We start from the raw sequence: 27,146 nt of genomic DNA, 5'->3' as shown, positions 1-27,146 counted from the left end.
ATAGGGCATGGGTGGTGGTGGTGGGGAAGCCAATTGAGGGGGTCAACCAAAGAGTGGTTTACGTGAGTGCTGTCACTGTGGAGTATGGTTGGACAACTTAAAACACACGCCCAAGCCTATAACTTGATCTGACACACTCAGTACATCAACTGGACCAAGGATATTCTTTCAGAGCATATCCATTCTTTTTTCGAAAATCTTTCGAAACCTTTGGTGGAATTGTAAGATGTGTATATTGATGGAGTGGAGGCCTTGATTGAGTTTTCGGCTTCCCATGCTGAACAACAAATTTTGAAGCAATGTTCACCTCACAAATGAGGCAATAAACAGCCACAAATGAACGGTTACATATCAACTGATCCCTCTTGGGAACTTCTGAACCTTTCAAAACCAACTACATTATCTGCAAACCGTTCCTACAAACTTTGTGGGATGTCAGAGTGAAGCCGGCAGTGGAACAGGGGAATCTTGCATGGCATGCATACTTTTAGATTGCGCCATTTCAAGGAAAAACAAGCTCTGCAGAAGGTTTTGCTTACGTCTTTGAAGAATTTGGCTGGGGCAGCCAATGCGCGTTCCTGCTGCAGGTAAGTACTCCACGTGAAGCCTTTTTTCTTGCCTAAGAAAAGGAAAGCTTATACTTGTGAGAGACAAACTACTATACACTCTGAGATGTAAGCTGAACACTCTCAGAGGGACTAATTATGTTGACAGCATACAAGGCTAAAATTGTTTATGCAACAAAAAGGATGTCGCGAATGCATTTCTACAAGTTTTTTCGTACTTTAAGGTAGGCACCTGTGAATTTCACCCCGGCATTACGTACATAGAGTTCTAATGATCTCACCTGGCTTATTTGCAATGGGCGATTTGTCCATCCCTTTTATGTTAATGGTCATCTTTAGATCTCCGTGGAGGTGGGCCTGCCCGGTTGGGAAACAAACGAAAAATCAGAAAAAGTTTGATTCTATAGTTCATTCATGTAAGTGTGATGAATCAGTGGGCTTCAGCCAGCATTCCCTGTTGAGCATAGTGATGGTCTAGACCCATTGTAATTCGACTTTGTTGGCGTGGTCTGGGCAGCAGAGTAAGGATAACCTCTGTGATCAAGGGTAATTCAGTCGCCAGAGGAGGACCTGCCTATTTGGCTTGTGGTGGCAGTGGGAACATGTCTAGCTTGCTGAGGCCAATGTTTTCTGATAATGCCAATGGGGGGGATATCTGCAAAGATCAAGTTTCTAATTAGAAGTTACTGTGTTCAATCACATGAAGCTATTATCTGCGTTGTGATCCATAAGTTATATGGGCTTTAAAAACACCTGCCCAGGCCACTGGGCACACAAATAGCAACCAATAAGTCAGCTCCATTTTACTGGGAGCAAGGCACCTCCAACTATTCTGAGTTCCCCACTTTAAATACAAGGGCTTACAAATCCTAACAGGCAAAGATCATTAGCCATATTTCAAACCTCCTTCACCTTGCCTTCTGGGCCGGGGCTCTTGGGTTTACGACCCACTTTCTTCTTCAGCATCATGTTTGAACTCTTCTTCTTCTCTGACTCCTTGCGCAGGGATCCTTGCCTGCAGGGATTGAATAAAAAAACACAGGGAAACGTCCAAAAACGTTTCTATCAACACGGCCAATTACACTGGAAGTTTTCCTTTGGAAGGGGGGGGGGCATGGGGACGTATCAAGGAGTAACTTTCCAACGGGTAAAACTTTAAAGCCTAGAGTATTAGCAATACTCCACTAGCACACTTTCGATTGTTACTGAAAAAATACATATTTTTAGACAAGGAAAAGTGACGATGTAAGTTTTGAGAAATTGACTGAACCGGTTGTTGCTCAAGTGGGGGAAGGGGGGGTCAGGGAAGGATTAGGGAGGATGGGTAATCTCGGTGGTTCTCCGTACTTGCTAGCATAGGCTCCCACACAGGACTGGCTGCAGAACCGGCCTGACTTGCAGAACTCCGTAATGGGCCCTTCCTTCAAGCACTGCTCACAGACACACATTAGGGGCTTGCTGCCTGGTTGTTTCTGTAGATCATCTGTGAATAGCAGTCAGCCAATCAATTACCAACCGATGACTGACTGCCCATGATTGGTTACTGACTAGACAAGAGACAGCTGCACCTTTTTACATACAATTTTGGTGGACATACTTTTTCCTCTCTGTTTTCAATGCACATAAAACTGCATCAATGGTTAGTAGGTGTTCACTACCCTGGCTACCTGTAAACCACAAACTAGATGTACATGTACGCAAACTAGACGGAGTAATTTTTTTTCAAGCTTTACAGTCCTTTATGTACCTAAATCTGCTACCTGTCTTTACTTGGGGTGCAGATGGGTTTTGTGGACCTAAGTTTTGAAAGAAAATCCTTTCTTCAAACTCTTTCACAAATACCACTTCTGTGTCATGGAACGTTAAACATCTTTCTCACTTGTACAGTTTAAGCCTGTTTTCTTTCACTCTTTTTTGGAGGGAAAGGACAAAATGGGGAGAAAAATGTAATTGCTTAGGACCTAATTAGAGATCCGAACAAGAGTTCTTGGTACAACAGCTACATGTACTTTGACCCTCCCTCGACACATAACCGATGCTTACCCAACGAGGTGGCATATTTCTTGTCGTTGTTGAAGACGGCTGACTTTTCGCTGGAGATGTCACTCCCAGCCTCGCTGGCCGGCGTGGGTGCAGGGCTCGGGCTGGGCTCATCTGCAGGCTCGATGGGGTCCGGATCCATGATCAGCTCCAGGACACCAAACTCGTTCAACTTGAACTGCAGAGGGGGTCGGCGATAGTTCACAACCACTGCTTTATGATATTTATATTATACATACATATGGCCATGGGAAGTTTTACCACATAATACTGTCAGACAACTGCAAGTTAACTGTTTGTTGCAGGGTCATACATACCTTTAACCTAATTTGCCACCGTTACAATGAAATAGCATCCAAGTCCACTCCAGTGTAACTTAGTGAAAACCTGTACATGGCAAATTTGGTTTAAAGAAATAGTACCCAAGTGTGCGTGTGCAAATCAGACACAGATTTGAATGATTTTTGCTCTCACAGAGTTACAACACTGTAACAGAAATACAAATAAAAACATTTCCAAAAACATTTGAAAGGAATCAAAGTGTATCAAATCTGTATTCTTGTGGGATTACACCAAAATTTAATAAAAGCCTCTAGACTGACAACATGAAGATGGTACCCGTAATTTCATGTACACGAAAACCACTCAGTTCTGTCAAATACACTTGTGAGACACTCAAAGTCCACTTGGGAGTTATATTGCTGTGTTGTTGACAAATTAGTAATCAACTTAATGAGCTAAAGCCAAGTTTTTCTGAAGTTGGACAACTTTTCTTATACACATCTTTTAAGCAAAGTCTGAAAACGAACTGAAAGCCGACCGATTTTTCTCACCTTCATGTCACTCCCAGGCAGGATGCCGATGCCGTCTGCATTCCATTCAATGTATTCCATTCCCTCCTCACCACAGCCCTCTGCCTCCGCCCCTCCCCCTTCTTCACCTTTGACCTCCTCATTGCTGTTCTCTTCACTATTGCTTCCTCCCTCTGGTACTGTTAACCCAGGCCCTTCTGTGGGGGCCTCCTCTTGGGTGGCTGACAGGAGAGGGTCCGTGTCGGATTTTTCGAGGGTCGGCATTTCGGCCGGAGGGAACGTGGATGTGGAATTGTTTTCTGGGGAGGGTTTTTCCGCTGTGGCGTTTGGAATGACCGGAGGATCTTTGTGCATTACAAAAAAGAAAGATAGTATCTGGTGTGGTCTGTCTTCATCTGATGCGCTGCAACACTCAAAGAAATGAACCCACTGAAACTTTTCAATCACATTGTTCCTTTTTGTCACTCCTAAACTTCGCTCAAACGTAAAAAAAAAAACTGAATTGAAACTTTGGGTAAAAAATTCTCACAAACTCCGTTGAACCAGTCCTCATCTGAAAATACCAGACAGGGACAACAGAATTGCCGAAGTGTGTTGAACACCTGGATTTCAGAAATGTGATGTTTTTCTTTAACATTTCTAAATTCTGGTTTTACCATCTTTTTTGAAAAAAGTTGTGCATGTGTCTGTTTTTTTGTGGAGATAGCAGGATTACACAGCCATCTCTGCTGAAGTTCACCTGCATACCTGATTACAACTAACACAAGCCAGACTGGATCACGTTAGCTACACCAAATTAACCCCTGTAGGAAACATTTACCTTCATCGTCCAGTTGCTCCCCCTCTGGCACCGACAAATCGATATCGTCGCTGTCCGTGCTCTGGCCGTTCCTCTTTGCCTCGTTCTCACAGGACTCAGTCTCCGCCTCGCCGGGGTTTTCCTTGGCCTCTTTCTCCACTTTGAGTCTCCTCTTTGGCGGCTGCTCGGCCATGCCACTTTCGGTGTCGGCCATTGTGACTGCAGAAGAGTGGACTGGAATAGGAGACTAGACCGCAGCTCACTCAGATTTTTATGTGCACTTTTCACTGAAGCCAACTCCTGGACACAAAAAAGAATTTCGCTTACATGTATTAGTATAACACTGATGTGCACTTAAGAGTGTAACTTTTGTCTACCTTATTTTGACTGGTGATTTTTAACAAAAAGCTTTAAAGCTCAATCTTCTAATGAACACTCTGCATCAAGTTCATTGATCTCCTAATTTTCAGCCTTTAGGGATGCAATACCCGTAAATGACAAACAACAGAATCTAAAGAAATCTTAATGCACAGAACTAATATTCAGATCATGCCATCATGACCTTCAATAAATGTAGAAGCTAAGAGCAATCCTGTTGTGAACATTCAGTGTGAACAGAATATATGCTTTGAAAATTGTGCAAATTGTGGTGTCTCCAATACGGTCCAACCGTCTTCCTCAAGGATACCCATTCTGTGCTGTGTATGCATCACATTGCACTGTACGTGCAGCTGCGGCATACTGTGTGCTGTTGTCCTTAAGCCTCATGATCAAAGGTGTTGCTAACTGTTAAATTCAAAACATGTTGAAAAGTCAAGCATCAGTCAGCCAGGTAGAACTGTGGGTCAAAGGGCAGTTGTGTCACAATTGGTGGCGTCTTAGTAGGGGGGGGATTTTCCACAGAACTTGCAAAGCACCGACTCAATCCCAAAATGTTTTAAAATGCAAAAACACATGAGGCAACAGTTATATAGGTTTTAAAGCCCACTCTGATGTATGGGCACAGAATTTGATTAGTCAGGGGAATTAGCTCAGCTTGCAGAACATGGAGGGTGAGGAGGGACATGGTTGAAATGGTCATTAAACAGACTGATGAATGATAATCTCCTCTCCCCCCCTGTTTTTGCTTCTATCAGAATCTACATTTCCTCACCCGGGAAGATTCATATCTACCGTAACTGGGTACAGAGGCGGTTTATTGTGGCAACCTTGCTTGTAGTAGGTGTCTCCATTATTTTGGTCTCACATCGGTGTTGATGCTCAAAAGCCATGGATCACGACATGCACTAGTGGGAAGGGAATTGCTTTAATCTGCAGTACATTCGATTGCAAGATAAATTCACTTCCTGCAAGCAGATTTATAACCATGATATTGGCCTACAATCATGACACTTTCAAACCAGTTAAATGGTTCCTCTGTATTTGCAGTGCACATGGGCATGTACATGGGCATGTAGGCATCACCATGGAGCTATTACAGAGGACCATTTTAATTGCTCCCTGGTATCACATGCTAATCAGTTCTTTGTTGAGCCAAGATTTGACAATTTCAAATGTTCATTTCTGCTCTGTAGGTACATTCATGATGTGCACGTTCTCAAATGATTGCATTCACATGCAAACTTAATCCCTTTTGTGCGCTATTGTGTTTGACATGTACATGTACGCACCAAATACGTATCTCAAGTACATGCATGTACATGTACATGTGCTCTGCCTAACGTGTCAGTATAGGAGAATTAATGTACATGTGCAAACTACATGTATATGCATGTGCACTTCTGCATCGGTTTTTATCACGCCAAGAACATTTATAAGACACAAAACTCTAACGGAGGCCGGTAAGTCACCATGATGTTCACCGTGTTCTCTGATGGTTTTGCATGTTTTGCCAAGTCTTGACCTCTCCACTGTTCATGTGCACCAGCATGGGGGGCAGCAAAAGTGGGATTGAAACTACAGGGTGCGATATCTGTTTTGAACTAAAAATCACAGTCCGGTTTTTTTTTTTAAGTGTCAACGCCGACACGCAGATTTTGTTCTGTCCATTTTTGACAGCAAAAGGGAATGATAACATTGTACCAGCATATCGTGCCCTATTGTTTTCACTCCAATTACAGCCTGCATGCTGCTTTGCATACGTCAGATGTTTTCATGCGTTAAACACATGCAGCAATGTTAAACCACAGGAGCAAGATGTGACTGCTCACGTGACTGGCCTGCTTCACTGAGTTTTGTGTCATAAAACAAATATTTACAAAGAACCGCATACAACTCGTGACTTACTTTTCCTAACATTAAGCAGTTAGAGACATAAGAAAGCTTTCTGATGACAATTATCTTGGCACATCATAAAACAGTTTATCACTGTCAGAAAAATGTCCAGGGTTTCTGCACCTAAAGGACACATAAATTCCATGACTTTCCCATGACCAAATTATGAAAATCTATATGACCCAATAATGCATTTTCTTGGACTATTCAGACTTTTAAAGTTGCACATAAAAATCACGCATTTTAAGCACTAGTATCTGGCAATAGAAATCACACGCTGTGTTTGAAAAATTCCATGACTTAGTCATTTTTACACAATTCCATGACTTTTCCAGGCCACGGGAACCCTGAAGGTATTGCTGCTAGAAATAACTACCAATTACACAAGCTGGTTTTCTCAAAGGCCTTCAAAAGAAAGCAAACAACAGCTTCAGTACTCACTTCCAGAGTGTCACACATGGGGCTGACACAACTATATATGCAAGGCACAATGAACATGTTAACTTACATGTGAATGTACAAACACACACAGGAGATGTACATCATGAACCCAATCATCTGTGCCCACATACATGTACAACACAGACATACGTGTACATGCATGCTCAATATAAATTGTCAAGTCTTGGTTTTGACCTTGCATGACTACTTTAAACAAGACTTAAACATTGTACATGTACATGCACAAAAATGAGGCATAACTTTGAAAAAGTGCATGAAAGATAATCTCCGAGTATTTGGATATCTCCAAATAAACTTGGAGAACCAAAACAGCACAATGAAGAAAAAACCAGGGACAGATATTTTTTTAAACCCTGCATTACACCATCTAGCTATTCCGTTTAATAATTGACATGAAAACTCACCGTGTCTGCACCCAGAAAAAATTTAAGAGCTCCCCCACCCACAATAAAGTAATTAATACCTATCTACTGTTTTCAAAAATCAAAATGGCAAGGTAACAGCCCCAACTAAACATGAAGGCTTACAACTGTATGCGCCGTGATAAAAGGCAAATGATATCGTCTGGGTTAATGTTGAATGTTGCCGAGAGCACTGTTGTATGTAACCCTACCTGTGTACAGCATGCAAAGTGGAATATAGGTTCTACATCCTCAGCCATTTAGGAATAAATTATTTCTACCGTTTGGCATATTACTCCATGTGTGCTCAGGCAATTCAATTCTCCTCACACATGTTCGTCCACATGTGAGAAATACAGGAAGTCACCCCACAAAACTTATCTCGGGTAGACTAAAGGGGTCAGGAGGAAAAATGCACAGTTCAGTACATGTGTACATCGCTTTTTTTCTTTCTTTCTTTCTTTTTTTGCAGGCCAAATTCTATTGGCTGTACCTGGGTCAGAACGGGGGTGGAAATCATGTAACAACATTTTGAGGCCGTGAGACCTGTGAAGAGCCTTTTCACAGAATAGGTAGACTTGTGAAAGTCTAATTACAGTGATTGACTCACATGAGGCTATTTGCGATAAAGATGAACACTTTCCGATCATTTAATTTGTTTTCCGTTTGCCCAAACAGTCGTGACTGTTGGGAACAACCATTTACGGTTCTGTTCATTCTATATTCTCGAATGTAGCATAAAAATTTATTATTGTACATGATTTACCTCAGACGCAAAGATACAAATAAATGACCGGCTGAAATGAATCAGCACTGTAGAGACTGCACGGTTTCCACCACGCTGTCATAGAATTGTTATCAATTGGTTGACCTTGGACCGAATGTAACCAGTCTGAACTACGACATGGGGCATTACTGAGATGAGCTCTGCTCCTATATTCATATTTTCAAAAGACACTGTGGGTCAAAATCATTTAAACTCTTCATGAAAGTTACTCTGATCAGTCATAGATGACAGTGTAGACACATCTTTTGCCTTTCAAAAATGAGCTCATTCTTATAATTGAAATCGAAAAGATTAAAAACAGACAGAATATCATGCATTGATCACTTTGTATGGCCAGGTCTCATGCTACTGATTTGAGAGGCGTCAACTTAATGTTCCTGAATTTCGCTGTCTCCTAGCTCAGCACAAAGAAATATGATTAAGAAGAGACAATACCCCATGTAAGCTTTGGTTAGTCTTCAGTATAAGTACGGTAGTTACCTCAGTGTTTATTGATATAGTTTGTATGGAATTAGGGAATGCCTTCTACTGGTTTGGTGAAACCCTAAATTGCAGATAGTCAAGCAAATTAAGCCTCCCCAACATCCTTAGTGGTGTCAAAAACTCGGCGTGTACACGTATATCTATGCAAATGTAATCATGTGAATTCATGAGCACCATAACTTGATGACAGTGTCACATCACAAGTGAATTATTGAGTATTCTTGTCTTGTGCAGTTTGTAGTGGCCAATCTAGCATTTACCGAGGGGGGGGGGAAGGATGAAAGGAATGGGGAGGGGGTTCCACAAATAGAGATGAACAGAACAAGAATTAAACTGGGGCATAAAGTTTTACTGACAGTTTTTTGGGGGTCTTCACAGTTATTAATTTCATGTAGCCAGTCATGAATAAAAAAAGGAAACTAAGGGAAAAAAGGAAAATGTGTATCTCATTGACAAAAACAGTAAAAGAAAAAGGAAAACTTAAAGACAAACTGAATTTAGAAAAGGCACACACCAGGTGTGCCTGGGTGCTATAGCGAGCTTACATAAATATTCACCTGTTATTTTATACCAAAAATGTGTTTAAGTGAAGACAGCTAAAGCGCGTTTATGGCATCATGATACATTTCTCCATGTGAACTTAAACACAAATTCATACTTCATAAGTGAAAGAAATGTACGTCGCCCACTGTTTTTCATGCTTTTAATGAGATTAAGTAATTTTAATATCAAGTAATATTAATAAGTTGAGTTGTCTTTTCTTTTTTTCTTATTGTCTCCGATTAAAAATTTCAGTCGACAAAATTCCTAAGAACCTTGACAGGGATAAAACTTAATTTCATCTTGAAGAATCCACCCTTCAAACAAATAAGAATTCAAAAAACCAGAAAAACAACAAACCATAATTTCATTCATTATAACTGAAATCATAAGCGTGCACAAACCAAGACTGAATTTGCTCCACGGAATTTACAAAGTGTTTTGAAAAATGGAGATACACACGCTTAAACATTTTAAAGAAAAAAAGCCAGTCGTCTAGTAATGGCGACAAAGCACGCCGGGCCCGCACGCACAGCTGCAGTACAAATCAACTGGAGACACGTATGCGCAGCAATTCTTAGTTTCAACACTTTTTAAGCCCACAAAATGCGTTTTATTTCCACTTCACAACACACACAAACACAAACACGGCAAAACACCATAAGGAAATTAATAAACTTGCAGAAAATGACAATCTCCCCGATCTTAAACAACCTGAAAATGAGTATTTTTAATCGTTAAGAAATCTGCTCCAAGTTTCTCAACGAAAAGAAAATCCGATGCAATGCCTCAACAGCCAACATTACTTGCTTCTTTCAGAGTTGTCAACTTCCGTCACAGAAAAATCACTCTTTTACCCCAAAATGACACCAAAACTGAATAAACATGAAGGAATGGAAGGAAAAATTCACCCTTGAAGTACTGGAAAGTTGATTTTTGTTAGTAAATCGACGTTTACTGTGAAATCGAGGAAGAATATAAGCTTTGCAACACGAAAAATGTGAGGTCATTTTGCAATTTTTCCTCACAAACGTGTGCAAACGAAAACTTCCGTAACGCGCGATGTGCCTGTTTCCCCATATACGCCGGTGTATCGGGTCAAGACTCTTTACGATTTATGAACACTAAATAACTACATTGGGGCCTAGAAAACTACATAAAAGTGAAGAACAAACTTTTTCCGATCTAAACCCGTTGTACAGATAGTCTTAAAACAATTCTGAAGTAGTGAAATTTGCGAAAATCTCTCACCGTCAGGCTTGGCAAGCAGAGGCCATGCCGTGCTTCGTCAGCGACCAAATGGCGGCCTCTCATTTGCATAACAAAATAGCTCTTACCGTAATGGCGTACCACCCCCGCCGTACAGTCAGACTGAGTTCGGGAAATTCAGTTTAGTTGACTAAAATTCAGTATTTGCGCCAAACATTACCCCCAAGGGAAGCTAGAATTAATGTACTTATGTCTTCGATTATTTTTCATCCGTTAAACAATTGGAAACACGACAAAAAGCGGTGTTTGAATAAGACGTTGCGGTCAGTTACTCTACACCAGGGGCCTACTACATTCGACATGTTCACACCCTGTACAATGTGCATGTACTGTATATATACACATGTACTGTACATGTACATGTACAAGGCACAAAATTCGTTGTGCGCTATAGGGCTGTACGTTACAAAACATTCGCCGTTTGGTTTAACACTACGGCAAAATGTTGACAGGCACTTGACAGTTCTTTCCTCACTCAGAGCAGTTAGTAAAACATGCTGCATAATGTGACCCACTTCACAAAAAATGTCAGCAATAAGCTGGAATTAGATAAAGATTTGGACGCATTGTTGCTTGGAATCGAATTCCACTACAACTAGCCCGTGCCTCAGCTACTACACAGCGAGGGCCGCAACTTCAAGGCCTGAAGGGGCGTCTTTTTTTGGTTTCAGAGCTCCATATGCTCCAGGGCTCACACTGGAAATTTCAAGACGGTTTAGTCATGGCGACTGTATATTAACAAAAAAAAAAATGAAACGTCATTCCAGAAATAGCAGTGGTGAAACAAAAACCTAGGAGACACTACAGATATGTCCTTAAATTTATGCCTGAAGAGTCAGCTAGTATCACCGGATACGGAGCATGCTGCGGGGAGGGGGACGACGAAAAGACCGGTGCCACGTGGAGTTTTGACAAAAAGTGCCCGCCCCTCCCCCCCCCCAAAAAAAAGTTAGTCACGTTACCCATGCATTATGTTTCTGTTTTGCACATGTGTAAAGCAGTATGAGATCGTGCATTTCAATCAATTCTTTTCACACGAGTAGGCTACGGTGAGTGTCGTGGAGTACGCGGCCATACGGACCTATTATACCAAACAATTTTGGCCCCATGACTTGCATGTTCGCCATGTGCAAGGGCATATCGCAACGGCTTGAAATTCAATATATTTATATATCCCACGTAACTTCCTTTCGAATTCTCCGAGTCTGCCGTATCACGGTGGACCGACTACTGTCATTGACGTGTGGCAATCACTGATGAATCGCCGCAGCCCGAAACCGGTTACCACAATAGGCATGGAGAAATAAGAAAAATTCAAACCGTCTCATTTTGCAGTTAAACTAGAAGCTTTCTGGTACGGGCGTTTAAACGGTTGCCGTTAGTTTTGTGAACGGGTAGAGGGCAGTGATCGAGGTCACAGTGTCACGCTCCGTCTCAGTAGCAAGCCTGACCTAACCCGCCCAAGTTTGCAGCGTCATGCCGTGCGCATCTCTTAATATTGGTGTTTAGTTTTACCTATAGAAAAAAACCACGACAGTTGAGTTACTTAAGTTATCACACAAACCGTTTGTCAAAGACTTTATCCACGCACAAGTGTTTATGCTTATGGGACCCCCACCTGCCCTCGCAACTGGAGAAGCGGCCACAACTGAAAAGCATGAAACCCAATGGATTTATTAAAAGCCATCATCAGCGGGCAGTTTGCTTTGGCTTGCTTTACTGACAAACCTGAAATAACATGATGTCAACACAATTATTTTGTAATGGGACAACATATGCTAAAGTTTAGTTTAGCTTGATTAGTTCATATTTCACGTTGCAAGCCAGATAAAAAAAACAACTCGAGCTGGTATGTTATTTTACAACGCAGTGTTCTTCCCCAGAAAACAGTCCAATAAATTTTGAACTAGGCCTACACTTAGTTCGTTTTCTTATCAAATATAAGTTACATTTCAGTGTTTCCTTGGTTTGTAGGGTCTTGTCTATACACATGTCAGCGTGTTGGCGCAGCCATGAAGGAATAATGCCTCCAAGCTGCAACAAAAACGCGCCACTAAAATCATGCGAAAATTGAACTCGGAATACTCTGTCGTTGATATGACTTTACGCTATGCACACACATCACAATGGTTATAACACAACTTAAGATTTGAAGCTTTGCACGGTGGAAGAGACATGAGAAATGGGTTTGCGGGTACGGCATGCTGCCATGGAATCAATCTCTTTTGGGCGAGGTGTGGTTCTTTAAAGAACCGGTGAGTGTAATAACTCGACGTTTCAGCCAGTGTGCGCTGACCGTCCTCCGTCCACTCTCCTGAAGACAGCCAGAGCACACTGGCCGAAACGTCGAGTTAACACTCAACGGTTCTTTTATTAAGAACCACAACTCGCCCAAAAGAGATTGATTGGATGGCGTACCCGCAAACCCATTTTTCATATAACACAACTTGCCGTTTTCACCAAGAATGCAATGCGGCATATCGTTTTGCCAACTCGTTGTTTTTCAATCATTCCACTCTTCACTGTGGTCATCATTACAGTGCCAACCCTGTAGATTCCAGACCAAAACGAGATCGAGAACTTGCTGAACTTTTTCTTTGCACGGGTACATGTATCGAGACGGTAAAATTGAATCCTCGTGGTCTCTTTTCAAGGGCTTATAATTGCCGCTTACTTGCCACTTGGGAAGACTGAGAGTCACGCACGAGTGGATTTCATTATTATGCAAGAATTACAAAGCATATACCTTACTGGTCATGCTCCAGTGCACTTCCCCAACAGGAGATTTTAAGGGTGATGGCAATATCGGACGAAATTGCGGAGTCCCATAAATTCACGTGTCTATGTATTTTCAACTTAAACTCTTCAACGGCAAATCCACAGTTTCGTGTAGGTGTGAATACATAACTGCATTGGAAAACAGCGACAAGTTTGGAGGGATGGCCGGGGACATTTTCCCGATAAATAAGTGCATGATTTTGAAAGCCCAAACCACTATCATTACGTAACTCATCAGATGGTTTTCATGTTTGGGTTCAACATGTTGCGGCTTACATGTACTTCAGCACAGTGAACCCAGTCACGATGAAAACAATTTATGTACAACCAGTTTGCAAAAATTTTTGTATATTACATTTTCTGAAAGTTCGACCAAGTATCAGGCTGAGAAAGATCCATTCTCTTCCAGAAACTTTTCTTTGATAGGCAATGCCCTGAATTATGGTACAGGCCTAAAGCTCAGGACGAAGAGGAGAAAGCGACAGATTTAGGATAAGCGCTACTAGAGGTCTGACGTATGGAACGGGAAAAAATCGAGAGGGATAAGTATAAAGCCAACTCGAACAAATACTGAAAAACAACGATTACGGAAAACCTCCATGGGAAAACAAGGGGGGGGAGTCCGCTATTTCCAGCTCTATGTCCACACATTTACATATTCTGCGTTTTACACCCCTTTATATTCAGGCCTACCTTAATTACATCCCTTCCCATTTTCCGCTCCCGGAAACCAGGGCTAAACTCTACACGATGGGTGGAGAGTATAAGGCCAACTTCCGTTTTCAATTAGTTGGATTACAAACCCCGCCGACTCCGAATAATGCAATTTTAGGGGGGGAAAGTAAAACGACAAAAAAAATTCCCATCATTTTTCCCGATACTGTTTTTAGTGTTTGGAAAAAATAACGGACTAAATTCAGTTTTTCCTCTTCTCCGACCCCTAGGTAAGTTAACTATATAGGGAAAATGGAGCTTTAGATTCTTATTTCTCCCCCTTCCTCCAGCCTTACCAAAATGTCATGGTATATATTCGAAAACCAATCAAATAAAAAATGCTGGCATAAGGAACTAACGGGACCCTTGAGAGCATTTTATAAATATCTTCCAGTTTGTGTACTGTGGGTAGGATCAGTACACCGATCTCTTCTTTACCGTGTTCCCTCCCAAACCACTTCATCAAAATAATGTTTTCATCCAAAGTGTCTTTCTCTTCACCTCCCTCATAGAAACTGAAAAAGGGGTGCGCCGTTTCTGAAAATCTCAGTGCGTAAAAACAGAGATCCCTCGTTAAACGTCCTTGAACTCGCAAAGTAGTTTTGGCAATCTACAACATTACCTGAGGGATTTGAAATGTGGAAAATGTGAACAAACAGAATCGTTGCCTAAATTGCTTTTCTTTTTTATGGGTGGGGTAACGTTGAGGTATAAATGACGTTCTACGAGAAGGGTGGCTAACAAATGTATGTAATTTTGAAAAAGAAATTCGAGGTCCCCTTTCATTTCCTGTTCTTCAAAAGGAGCAGAGTATAAGCTCTTGAAAAGGACCGGAAAGCAAAAGGGAGATTGCGAGAAAAGATTTTCTGCTTCTTAAAACTAAACTAACTAAAAGTTATATCCATCAGAAAGCTGAACGTGCATCATTCCTCCCTCACAAACACTTTCTTCGTGGTGAGAAAAAAAAGATGGATTTTGAGATTTTTTCGAACTTCCAAAAATCAAAATCAGGGCAATAATACTAAAAAAGGAAGAAAAGCTTTAAAATGCACTACTGCGACGTGAGGTTAAGGGATGACCATATGCTTCATGAACAGCCGGGTCATTTGGGGATTCAAGTCACCCCCGTCCCCACCCCAAGTCTCTGGCACACAGATTTACCCCACTGCATATTGCAAAACCAAAATTAAGTGTCATTATGTCACCATTCAACTGGTATTTGTGTGTGTTTTAACACTTTTATATTTGGTTATTACACATTGCATGAATGCATATAAATGGTGGCAGGTTCAAGATGAACATAGAGCAGGAATCCTTTCAGTTACCCAGATTTACAAGCACAAGTCGAGCTAATATAAGGTTTGCCTATATATTTAACAAAGCAAATGGATTTATAAGTCTTTTGAAATGTATAAAATACACAGGCATCGCTCACCAGTTTTTCATCATGCATTAATTAACATGCAAATTAGCAGGCACAGTGAAAACAAAACAGCACTTCCAAATGAAAATGTCTACGTTACCTAGATGTTTGTCCATGAATGCATGCAGTCAAGAGAAATATATTCCCCTTTAAGGAGACCTCTGAATTAGGATGTGAATTTGGTGCATTTGCCACAAAAAAGCAAAACCCTTGGTAAGAACACTATTATACTATGAATATTATCATAATTACATTACTGGTTTCCTTAAACACTAGAATTCCATGTTTGTGTCAATCAATATTTAGCCACCAGATATCATCTCATTTTCTTTAGAATACATGCACATGCATGTATGATGGGTATATGGGTGTACCTACATAACCTGCAACGTACTGCACGGCCAGCTTGCATGACTTTCTGTTAAATTAGTTTTGTGCATTAATCATCATAAACATGAAACGGTGGCAAGCTCGGTGGATTCATGACAAGGAGTCTTAAAAATTCATGGGATTCACTCTGAACCAAGACAGATACCATGCATCTCTGTGCATCCAGCAGAAAACTGTTGAATTAAACGCTGTTCATAATAACAACTGCAAATATACAGTGCATTCATTCAGGCCATCATCAAGTTCTTTGTGTATATAAACATACATGTATAAATGTGTAGAACCCTTTCAATGAATGCATATTGTTCGTACCAGTAATGAGAACAGTTCATTGTCCGTTTATGTCTTTTGTGCAAAATTTTGTTGGGGGAGGGGTTGTTTTTGTTCTAGGTTTATATCTGCATTACAGTATCAGCACAGGTGTCAATGAAAGAAGGATGGTCTCTATAATTGGGTGGTAGAGCTTTGATTGTCGAGACGTCGCTGCATACACCCTGAAGGGAAAATGGAATTCACAGCTGTGATCTAGGTTTAGGATTTGGCAAGCCTGCAAGTTCAGTATTTGACTAATCAGGTTTCTGTCTATGTAATGTGCAGGGACGGGCAAGGATGCATGCAAACATTTATGAGTGAGTGCCTACATCGAAGCACACAGAAGATGTAGTTCAAGGGTAGGGAAAATTTAAAGGGGGGACAAGCCATCACTTTGACAAGGCACTATGTGGAAGGGTCACCATTAGAGTGTCTGTCTAGGAATTGGAAAACTGAATTTTGGGAAAGGGTGATAAACAAATGTTCTGGTGAAAGTACTTGGTTAATTACTTGGGAACAGTTTTGGCCTGACTTTGTATTCATTACAAGTATGTCTTAAAACATTCATTCATTTCCATCACTGAGATTATTTGATATCTCAAATCATTTAATTTATATTTTAATTGTTCAGGATGACCATGGTAGCAATTTCGCAAGTGAAAAACTCCACGAACTGAATACAACTTAACAACCGTGAAGTACTGAAGTTTCTGTCACCATCTGAAACCAAGAGCTCATCAACTGTGCTTCTGTCAAAATACTTGGCTTTCTACCTGTTCTGCCAACCTTGCCATCTCTGTGTGGACTGGAGAAGAAGCAGGTCCACCTAACATAAGTTGTGTAGACCTTGTGTGGACCTAAGCAAGGTCCACACAAGGTCCCCCCCCCCTTGAAAAACAGGTTTTACAGACATTTGGGGGGAGGGCTATCTGCAGCAAAAGGAAGAACAGTTAGGGATATCATGCATCGTCTTCATTGACAAAAAAACCAGAGTAAAATAATATTCACTCTTTAAAGGAAAAAAATACTTTCACCGTGATTTCTTTAACCTTTACAGTCCTCAATTCCTCATCTGTTAGAGGACTGAGGACTGTTAGGGCTGACTCGGTCCACACTAGGTATGCAATGCTATGTGAGTGAATATGGGGGGGGGGCTCAGACTATGCGGTCCTACTGCAGCTATGAGGAAAGGTTATCATTATTTGTATAGAAGGGTTGCTGGGAAGCTAAAGCTGAAACCAGGAACTAAATCCCTGACTCTTTTTTCACAGTACTCTCCCTAACATTCCTACAACAAATCCAGATTCATAATGCAGCATTGCATTGTGTGCCACTGCAAGGGTAACTGCTCAGTGAAGTGATAACTATTAAACTTAACTACCACAATCTCAACAGCACGTCAAGTCCAGGCAGATCGAGGGTCAAGATCAAACCTCAAATTACACATAATAATAACGAACCGCTTTTGTATAGCGCATATCACAATTTCATAAAAGTCTCTATACGCTTAAAGAGCAAAAGGACAGTGAAGAGTACACAAAAGAGAAAAATACAATTGCAGGAGAAATGGTGATGACACAGGAAAGTAGTGCATTCTAAGCATCACTTAGGAAACTAGTAAGCAAGTTTTCAGACTCAACTTAAAACAGTCAATTTCATCTACTTCTTTTAAGCTATCAGGTAACTCATTCCACTGCTCTGCTGAGCACTGCCACAGCAAAGGATCACCCTCCATAAACCAGTGTGTTATATGAGGGATAAATCAAGAGCAATTTGGAACCGATTGCCAGCCGAAATTTCATCTGCACATACACATACGTAGGTGACTGTTTGCAATTCACTGAAAAAAAATAAATAAAAACACATTGAACCTTGACCATGCACATGGGTCACCATCTCCAAACCGCTCTCAATTACACTCAAGCCAGTATGCATAAGGCTCATCACTTTTTTCCCAAACTCGAAATATCAAATGCCTGTGTACTGTATTGAAATAGATGTACATGTACATGTACAATGAGTGCAGTGTGAATAGCAGGATGCATGTAAAAATGTGGTTATTCTCATGCAGGGATCTATCTGCTTTGTAGCTGGCATACTTTAGGAGTAGTAGCTGTAATGGATGATCAACCTTAACAAGCTGCATACCCACTTTACATGCAGAAACGGGAAATTATCAAATCATCGCTAACAGAAATGCATTAGCACATTAAAGGGATTGTTTAACGCAATTATTTTACTACAAATCTTGAAATTGCACCTTTGTATTTCAATTAACCTTATTTCCAATTTCTGTTTTGCTATTTTAATCTGCATTTTGAAGCCTTATTTGGTTTTGAATGCTAATGGTTTGCATATTTATGAGCAAAACTGTGAGGTCATTCCCAGCTTTGAACCTCAATGTTACAATGATCTGTGCACAGAAAACGGTTGAATATTTTATATTTTGCTGTAGTTACTTCCATTTCTTTGGCAATTTATTGTCGAGTAAGTATATGGCAATAAACCAGTGAGCAACCTTGTCTAAGATATATTTTCCGAATGGCAAATTTGGGATTCAAACATGTACCGGTACACCAAACAATGTCTTGCCCGATTTTATATATCACAGCAAAAGAGCCCTCACTTGTCTGGAGAAGCTTGAAGGTCGTTAGTATTTAAAACAGTGCACTTTTCAGAACATTCACATGTAATTCCAATAGGATTTTAAAAAATTGTCCTACAGTGAAGAAGAGTATGAAAATGCACAAAAGGTAAGCCTAAGAAAACTTCATTACCTGGGTCCTTTAATGGAATCCGATGACTACTCACAATCAATGAAATTTTATCAGGATTCTCCTCATTATGTCCCTTTAATTGACATAAAGATGTTGCTAATTCAAAACAACTGTGTCCCTCGTTATTAGCCTTCTTTAAGCTGGCTGTTGACATCAATTGTGCTGTCATTTATTAGATGCTATTTTGATGTGATTTTTTTTATTCAGAAAGTTAGTATATTTAATTGCGACAATCTCGCACATTATATTCGTATACTTGGTTTTGTCCATTTGGCTGTCTGCCTGTTGGTTGCTTGGCCTATCCGTTGGTTGTTCTGTTAGTGGGGCACTGCGGGTAGCGCGTATACAATTTTAATTAGATTTAGTTATCTTTTAACTTAAATTGTCCACTGTAATTAACAAATGTAATTTTATTATTACATGTTCAGGGCTTTGTGGTTTTTTATTAATGTAAGGCGCCATGTAAGCTGTTAATAGTGATTAAATACTATTACTATAAAACACACAAATGCTGTGTGTAAGACTACAGTTAGAGAAGCCAAGTTAATCGGATGATAGACATTTCGACTCATAACATACGAGGGCACATGATATACTCTGTGCGAACATTGAAGCAACTGCTATAGATAAATATCACACTCATACCAAGTTTACCAACTGGTGATTCGGCACCCATCTTTTACATGTACATAATTATGATTACCTAGCTCTGTCTCTAGCTACATAATTGCAGTGGCAGATTCAGCATTTACGGTGCCCAGTTGCAGCGTTCATGACAGGAAGGTGCCCCAGATGCCCAATGTTTTCAGTGAGGATCTCTGCCTTCATTCCGGGGCCAAGAAATCAGAAAAATTGAGGCTTTGCATGGTAGCCATTTTGCAGGGCAGTTGTTTTGTTCCACAGGGAAACCTCCTCTTTGCATCATTTTTATCCTTGGAACAAAAGCACTGTCCTGCAAGATGGCAGCCATGCAAACCCTCTATAGGAAGAAGCATTTCTTCCTATAAAAAGAAGCATTTCTCCCTATAAAAACAATCTAAAACAGGGAGGGATCCCTCTGGATCCATTTAAACTGAGACAATATTAGTCATTCAAAGGCACCGATAAATTATCGCTTTTACAAATTAAACTTTTTTAAAATTGTTGTTTTGCTATTTCAAAGAATATGTAGGTGTTTTTTGTTTTTTATGCTAATGGGTATTACGGCTGTGAAGTATACCTGAATATTCGATCGACTATTGAATATTATTTTCCAAATTTGAATATTCGAATGCAAAACTCATGAAAAGGGAGAATTTTCTTTTGTTTTAAAGGAGAAATATTGCACCATGGGGGCTTGTTTCAAGTAGATTCAAATGAAAAGAGACAAAAATCTTACAACGACTCAGAAAGTAAATTAATCATTAAAAAATTTAAAAGGAACAGAAAATGTGTAACAGGGCGAGAAATATTGTTTGTCTCTTAAATCTTGCTAAATTGTGGCTGGAGATACTCCTAGACGTGAGAAGCTATTATAGTTATTGTTATGTACAACTGTGTGCGTTATTGCAACTGATTTTGTATGTATGGTTTAATCATCAACAAACTGCTGGTTGGTAAGACCGAATATTCAGATTTTCCGATATGTGATTGAATTGAAGGTCAAATATTCGAACAGTGAATAATTCAAATTGACTCAGTCCTAATGAGTATTCTCATGTTTGTGAGCCAAAGTGTGATGCCATCCCTGATGAAAGACTGAAATTCTCTGTGTTACACTGATGTGTACACAAAAAATGCTGGAATCTTTCCCATCTTTGGCTGGCCTAAATTTCTTTTTCTTTGTTGGTTCATCATTGCAGACTAAGTGTCTACGCAATCCTTTCTCAGAAATGTTTTCCATGAGCAAATTTTGGTTTCAGAGTTTTTGATTAAAATAAACAGTGTCTTCCCTGACTATCAACACAGCAATAGTTTTCATGTAACCCCAAAAGGGATGCAAAAAAAGGGTAGTTATCATACAGAGAGCAGAATAAGGTTGCACAAGTAAAATTCATCCCAAAGGCCCTTTAAAAGTAACAGACGTACTATATAATACATATCCACATGTGTAATGACAGGTTTTTAGGAGGGGGGCTATGTCTCACTGTCATTATTGTCACTTTGTATAGGGGTTCCCACATCAGATTCCCCTATGACAATGACTTTCGATGAATGTTCCCTGACTCTATCTTTCTATGCAACTACATTTTCCATAACCTTTGATTAACCCCTCGACCCCGGCCCCAATCCACACACACCATGTATTCGCCATCATGACTTCATGCTGCCAGTGGTGGTGTAGGGGGGAAGGCAGGGAAACCAGTGTACCCTCCCTTCCCACAGGAACTCAATCCTCCTTGTCCCCATTCCCCCTCCCTGAGAAGTGCCTGGCACGTGATCTGGTGATGTAGGGGGCAACTGCCCCCCATGGGAACTCTACGCCCCCCTCCCCCGGAGCTCTTTTCAACACTACTCTCAGACTTCTCAGAATCCATGTACAATTAGATCAATTAAAATTCCACGCTCATCCCAGCACCGTGCGTCAATCATGTGGCAGCTGCATGTACTGGTATGATAACTTTTCATTTCGGCCCCTCAAAATGAAAACCCGAAAAAGGAAACTTGTACGACTGTTACTGTCCATGTGCACTCACACATCAAAAACAACTTGACTTACATGTACATGTATATGTGCAGTTGTACATTGTAAATGCTAGATGTTACATGTACGTCAGTGTTGCAACATGAAAGAATGCTTGTACAATTTATAGTACCTTACAAAGTTAAGCCCCTTACATGCGTTTATTTCTTCAATATGACCACAGGTGCTCTATGAATTTACAAGGATTTCCCCAGTCTCATTTATATGAACAGGTAGTAACAATTAAGTTTCTGAGTGCTTCAAATTTGAAGCTTTAATCAGTTTGTCTATGATAGGGTGTTAAACATGTGAAAGACTGGCAACATTTTGAACATGGTAATAATTATAACTAAACCAATCAATGTACGACAACATCAATATCATATGGCCTGAATCTTTTGAACAATGACAGGTATATATACTGCTGAGTGGAAAAAAAAGCCAACTCAGTGCGATGATGATCTTTGCACTATATACTAGCGTCAACTGTGCTCATGCAGAACCCCCCCTCTGGGTGCAGTAACTGGAACAGCCATTTTTGTCCCCTGACTGAGAAATTTCACAGTGATAGAGGGCAACTTGGAGAGATATCTGCAGTCAGTGCATAAGGTATATGATTGTGCAGGCACACATTGTACTGTATACATGTAGAGGTGAAATATTTGTACAAAAAATATTAATATGATGATGTTAATGACAAATTTGAAGAAAGCGAAAGAAAGACAGGCTACAGTTTTGAGTGTGCTCATGAAGAAAAAAAAGCCCACGTGTGTATATAGTGTATGTGATAACATGCTTTCAATAATTTTGAAAAATCTTCAAACATTTTCTCATTTTCAAAGCAGTTCATCATTCGATCAATGATGAGGACTTCAAATCAGGAAAGCGAGCCGGCATGTGTGTGTGCATGTTTATTTATATGTGCCCGCAGCTAGCTCAGTGTGCTAACACCAATACGGTACATCTTTCCTGAAAATTGAACGCACTGGCTGGTGGTTGTACATGTTAACTGCAAACCATATGACCAGGTGCATTCAACAAATTTTGTTTGTTTGTTTGTTTGTTTTTCATGTGATAACATTGTGCCTGGGAAATGTTTGACAGAAGTAACTAAGGAAAAAAAAAGTGTACAAGCAATTGGGAGTTCTGAGAATGCATGAGCTCTGTAATATTCAATTATCTAATTTAATTAACTAATTTATTTTGTTTGTTTGTTTGTTTTCCATGTGATAATATTGCGCCTGGGAAATGTTTGACAGAAACAAATAATTAATGAATCATGAATGTCATGCTGTGGTGAGTAGGCATAAAATCATTGCAATTTTACCGGCAGCTAAAGCCCCAGAATATGCAATTATATGTAAGCCAGAAAAAAAGTTCACTTCACATATAAAATATGCATTTGAAGACAGGATTATCAAACAGAACTTTTCATTCACTTTATTTAAACTACTGATTAGTGTGCAAATTAATAAGCATTAAGTGGTTAAAAATAACAACAGCAAGAGAGGTCAGGCGGCATTTGTTTCACATGAGAGGAACTTGTGTTAAAGAGCAATAGTCATGCTAGCTGGCTGCATGGCATACAATGGTACACAGTGAATCTTTTTGCACCATGTTCAAACTAAGAAAAAAATTTTTTTTTCTGATTTCACATTTTTTCAAAGTCCCCCCCCAACAAACTTTAGGGTGGCACCATCAAAATAGGAAGGAGGGAATTAACAGGAAGCATAACTCTTTGCCTTAATAACAACTCAGCTTTGAAAAAAACCCGAAGTAGCATGTACATATATACGCTGCTCATTCACTGTTAAGCGAGAGAAAATGTCATGAAGTAAACAAAAAGAACAAAATGAAAACTCAACTTATTACTTGGTTTTTCCAGAGATTTTAACCCACTGGGCACTATACTGACTTGCACGTGTTAACTGTGGTTGACTTCAATAGATCGTGACATTAAAAACACAACTATCATGTTATACTAAATGTTTGAAATGGCAGCAATATGCACATGGTTTATGGCTTATAGCTGGAAATTAGTTACATTCAACTGGAGATTAATTAATTGGTAAAAATGCAGCAGGTTGCACGCAGGTGTTAACTTTCATGAATGCAGATCTATGCATGCAAATGGTTTGATTCCTCCCGATAGCTTCAAGGCTACGCTATCAAGCAATAATAGGTACAGTGTAAACCCTACAGCTTTTTTATTATACATACTCTGGCTCTTACAAGACAACTGCTATATAACTGGCAACTTGAGGTTTGCGACACGGTACATGGCACAAATGATATTCTATGGGTGAATACATACCACAAGCTTTAGTAAACAAACGTGAAAATGTAAATAAGAATGGTTGATTACAATACTTTTTTAATTAGTAGCATATTCAAAACCATATCTGTGATGAAGATTTTGTCGCTTTTTTTTTACTTTAAATAACAGTTGTTTGATCAAGTTTCTTGTGCAAGAGTTGAGTTCACTGAAATGCAATGTATTGCTTAGATGAGAACTTATGGTCACTGCAGGAGATGACCTGTTAAGACCTGTTTTCAGTGGTTCTGAAAAACTGCATTATTTTCTCACACTGTACTGTACATTCAATTGAATGTCACACTTGTCAGTGAAGACACATTTTACCGTGAATACCATCTTATTCCATCCTTGGTCTTTCATATTTCAATCGAGTCTTCTACATGCAACACCTTAGAAGCTCCTTATTCCTGACGATCACCGAAGATGGCAGTATATGGAAGATACAGTAAGACTTGATTACCATGGCAGACCCCACTCGGTGACAACTTTGCAAGACCAAGTTTATTCACTCTTATGTCAGAGGACGGCAAGCTGTTCAAATCAACTGAGCTCTGATAAAAACTTTCTTTTTTCAGCAACCCTTCATTGTTTATGACTGATCCAAAATGGCTCAATCTCAAACTTAACTGAACAGGCACGTACAGTGTTCCACTCCAATGGCACTGGAAGTGCACCAAACTTCATGGCCACGCAGTGGTTAAAAATACATCGTTTTGGGGGGCACAAGATTCTGTCACATCATCCAGCACACATGTATTCACAAATCTAGTCAAGTAAAATTCTCATGAAGTCGGCAGAATTGTTTTTACTGCACAGCCCCTTCCCTTTATTGGCGACAAACCAACAGATGCATTACTGCAGTGACTATCAACACCATGCACAAATTATACGATACAACAAAAGTATCGTCTACAAGGTGATCATGAAAATTGGGGGGGGGAGGAAATTGCTTTAGATGCAGAGTTTTTTTTTTCCAAGAAAAATTAATGCATAGGTACAGATAACGAAGCGGCAATAACTACCAATATGTCAATATTTGATCTGATTTAGAAAACTCACTCAGGGTAGCAGTTTGGCAAAGGAACAGTTTCAACACAATGCGAATGGACATAATAATGTGAAATCTCATTTTCTACTTTATATATCTAATCAATCAAATTGCTCATTATAATTCCTGTTCATGTACGTGTATGTGTCATGCATTTAAAAAAGATTGGACAATTGTAATTTTTTTTTCAGTTTTGGCAACTCTCGGAGCTGTGTTTACACATTTATCCATTGCAGCAGATTCTGAAGCAAAAAGTTAAACCCTAAAAAAAAAAATTCTCCTGTGGAGTTTGATCTCTTTTTTGCTGTTATTGTAACAGTGTAGAAATGCTCTTAACTTTTCATGTTGCTCTTTCATTTTCTGTTTCAGGGTTGTTTTACAAATGGGGGGGGTTGACAGGGAAGAATCACCAGATAATAGAAGGGGAAAAATTATTGGGACAAAACAATAGCACAGGCACGCCACAAAATAAAAATGAATTATGTACAATTTAGTGCCAGGCTCTGATATTATAGATGGGTCACTGCAGGAAACAAAAACCTTGTACACCGAAGTTGCAAGAGATGTGACTCATAGAAGTGCTCGGGATGGTATAATAACAACACTTTCTGTTTGGCATGCAACCAAAACCTATTTACCAACTTCATGAATTGACCTACAGAAGCATGCATTCCTAAACTACGAGTAGTTTGCATGCCTGGGACCATACCCGGGCACTTATACCTTTTTATTTAACACCCAACAATCTTCGGACCAAAAAAGGTCCAAATTATTTTGAATAGGCAAGACAGATGATAAATAAGGTCCATGACTGGAAGTGCAGTCTGAAGTTCAGAACTCGAAATGTGTCTAAATGTGAGAAACAGTATCAAATTACATTATTTGAATTGGCATTATGACGAATGAAATTGGATATTGCATATACTAATTCCAGAAATGAGTTTGATTAACCATTTCTCATCCTTCTATAATACATGGTTAAAGGAACCATGAAACAGAAATAGTTCTATAAGTTTTACTAAATCCCTTGAAATTGCATCTTTGGGTTTCAATTATCCTCATTTAAAATTTTTTGTTTTGCAATTTTAACCCATATTTTGGAGCCTTATTGGTTTTTATGCTTATATATATTTGCATATTCATGAGCAAAACTATGATGTTATCTAAGGCACTGCATCTCAATGTTGCATCAATTTGTGCACAGAAAATTTCTAGCTTTTTTAAATACTGCGAAGGTAGATTTCATTTTCTTTGGTAATTTACTGTTATGTAAGTATGTAGCAAAAAGCCAGCAAGTAATCTTTTCACAGACTTGAATGTTCCCAGATAGCAAATTTGGAGTTCATAATTTGAACATGAAAACATGCAACCTCAACCATGTCTTCCTTGGATTTACAGCAAAGCAAAAGCGCCCTCACTTGTCCAGAAATGCTCGATCAACATTGAATGTGCCCCTTTCAAGTCAACATAACTCAAACAAGATGTCAAACAGTTTTCATACATGGAGAGTACAGAGATACACAAAAAGTGATTTTTAGAAAATTTCAGTTCATGGATCCTTTAATGATGCACTTTGTTACATGACTTTTGCATTCACCAATATTCTTTGCTTTTTCAGTACAATAACTTAAAACTGAGGCCGGCAATTAGTTTTGTAAGAATCTATGATTGAGTGTATACCCCCAGAACTGTTAACTGTGGGCTTCGATATCCACAGCACTCCCACGAATGAACCCCCATGGTTTTGGGTAGGGACCGCAGCAGACATCGAACCCCACAGTCCTGGGGGGTAAAGATCGAATGGGATGATCAACCATCATGATTATTATTATTAAAATGTCAGTCGGTGTCAGCTGCACTGAGGTTTTAAGGTGGCATTCACACTGTCTCTCATTTACAAGAAACGAACTCCCAGTCATAGTCAATTATTCAATATTTATTGCATCATATCAAAGAAAGTGAAAGTCATTTTAAGCAATGATGTCGACATGTTTGATTACATGTATGATGTCGGCCAGGGCCTAATAATATGTTGACATTGGTTGAACTTTTGGCCTCAGCTTGTTTCTTTTTAAACCGAACAGCAAAACTGGAATTCAGTGGCAATATAACCAAATATAAAAAGTTAATGGATTTCAATACACATGAATGCTTCATGATATACCACAAGAAAAACTTTATTGAGACTTTTCGATTTAAAGAAAAGCGTTTTTCACTTTCTTACCTGCTGCATGCATGTGCGCGTTTCACTTGCACGACTTGGTAGCAAAAGTTAACCATGTGGATTAACTT

At 39.7% G+C, this 27,146-nt stretch overlaps 1 protein-coding gene across 2 annotated transcripts in view; it reads right to left on the bottom strand.

The window, feature by feature from the left end:
- The window catches only part of LOC110979530 (lethal(3)malignant brain tumor-like protein 4), a 38,879-nt gene extending 11,743 nt beyond the window's left edge, over window positions 1-27,136 (bottom strand). The window contains exons 1-8 of one of the 2 annotated variants that reach the window (XM_087148843.1): window positions 27,079-27,136; window positions 4,239-4,517; window positions 3,440-3,762; window positions 2,610-2,784; window positions 1,914-2,049; window positions 1,479-1,581; window positions 848-923; window positions 540-619 (exon numbers count right to left, since the gene is read on the bottom strand). In XM_087148843.1, the coding sequence (XP_087004969.1) occupies window positions 540-619; window positions 848-923; window positions 1,479-1,581; window positions 1,914-2,049; window positions 2,610-2,784; window positions 3,440-3,762; window positions 4,239-4,431 (1,086 nt within the window). In that variant the 5' untranslated portion in view covers window positions 4,432-4,517; window positions 27,079-27,136. Of the gene's footprint in view, window positions 1-539; window positions 620-847; window positions 924-1,478; window positions 1,582-1,913; window positions 2,050-2,609; window positions 2,785-3,439; window positions 3,763-4,238; window positions 4,518-10,415; window positions 10,548-27,078 lie in introns of those variants that run through there. The other variant, XM_022235444.2, reaches the window with a different exon arrangement.
- Between the last annotated feature and the right edge of the window lie 10 nt (window positions 27,137-27,146).

Source organism: Acanthaster planci, linkage group LG18, assembly GCF_054643075.1.
Source record: "Acanthaster planci isolate LZ-2023a linkage group LG18, COTS_SCS, whole genome shotgun sequence".
NCBI classification, from domain to species: domain Eukaryota; kingdom Metazoa; phylum Echinodermata; class Asteroidea; order Valvatida; family Acanthasteridae; genus Acanthaster; species Acanthaster planci.
This window is presented reverse-complemented; position numbering and strand designations above follow the sequence as displayed.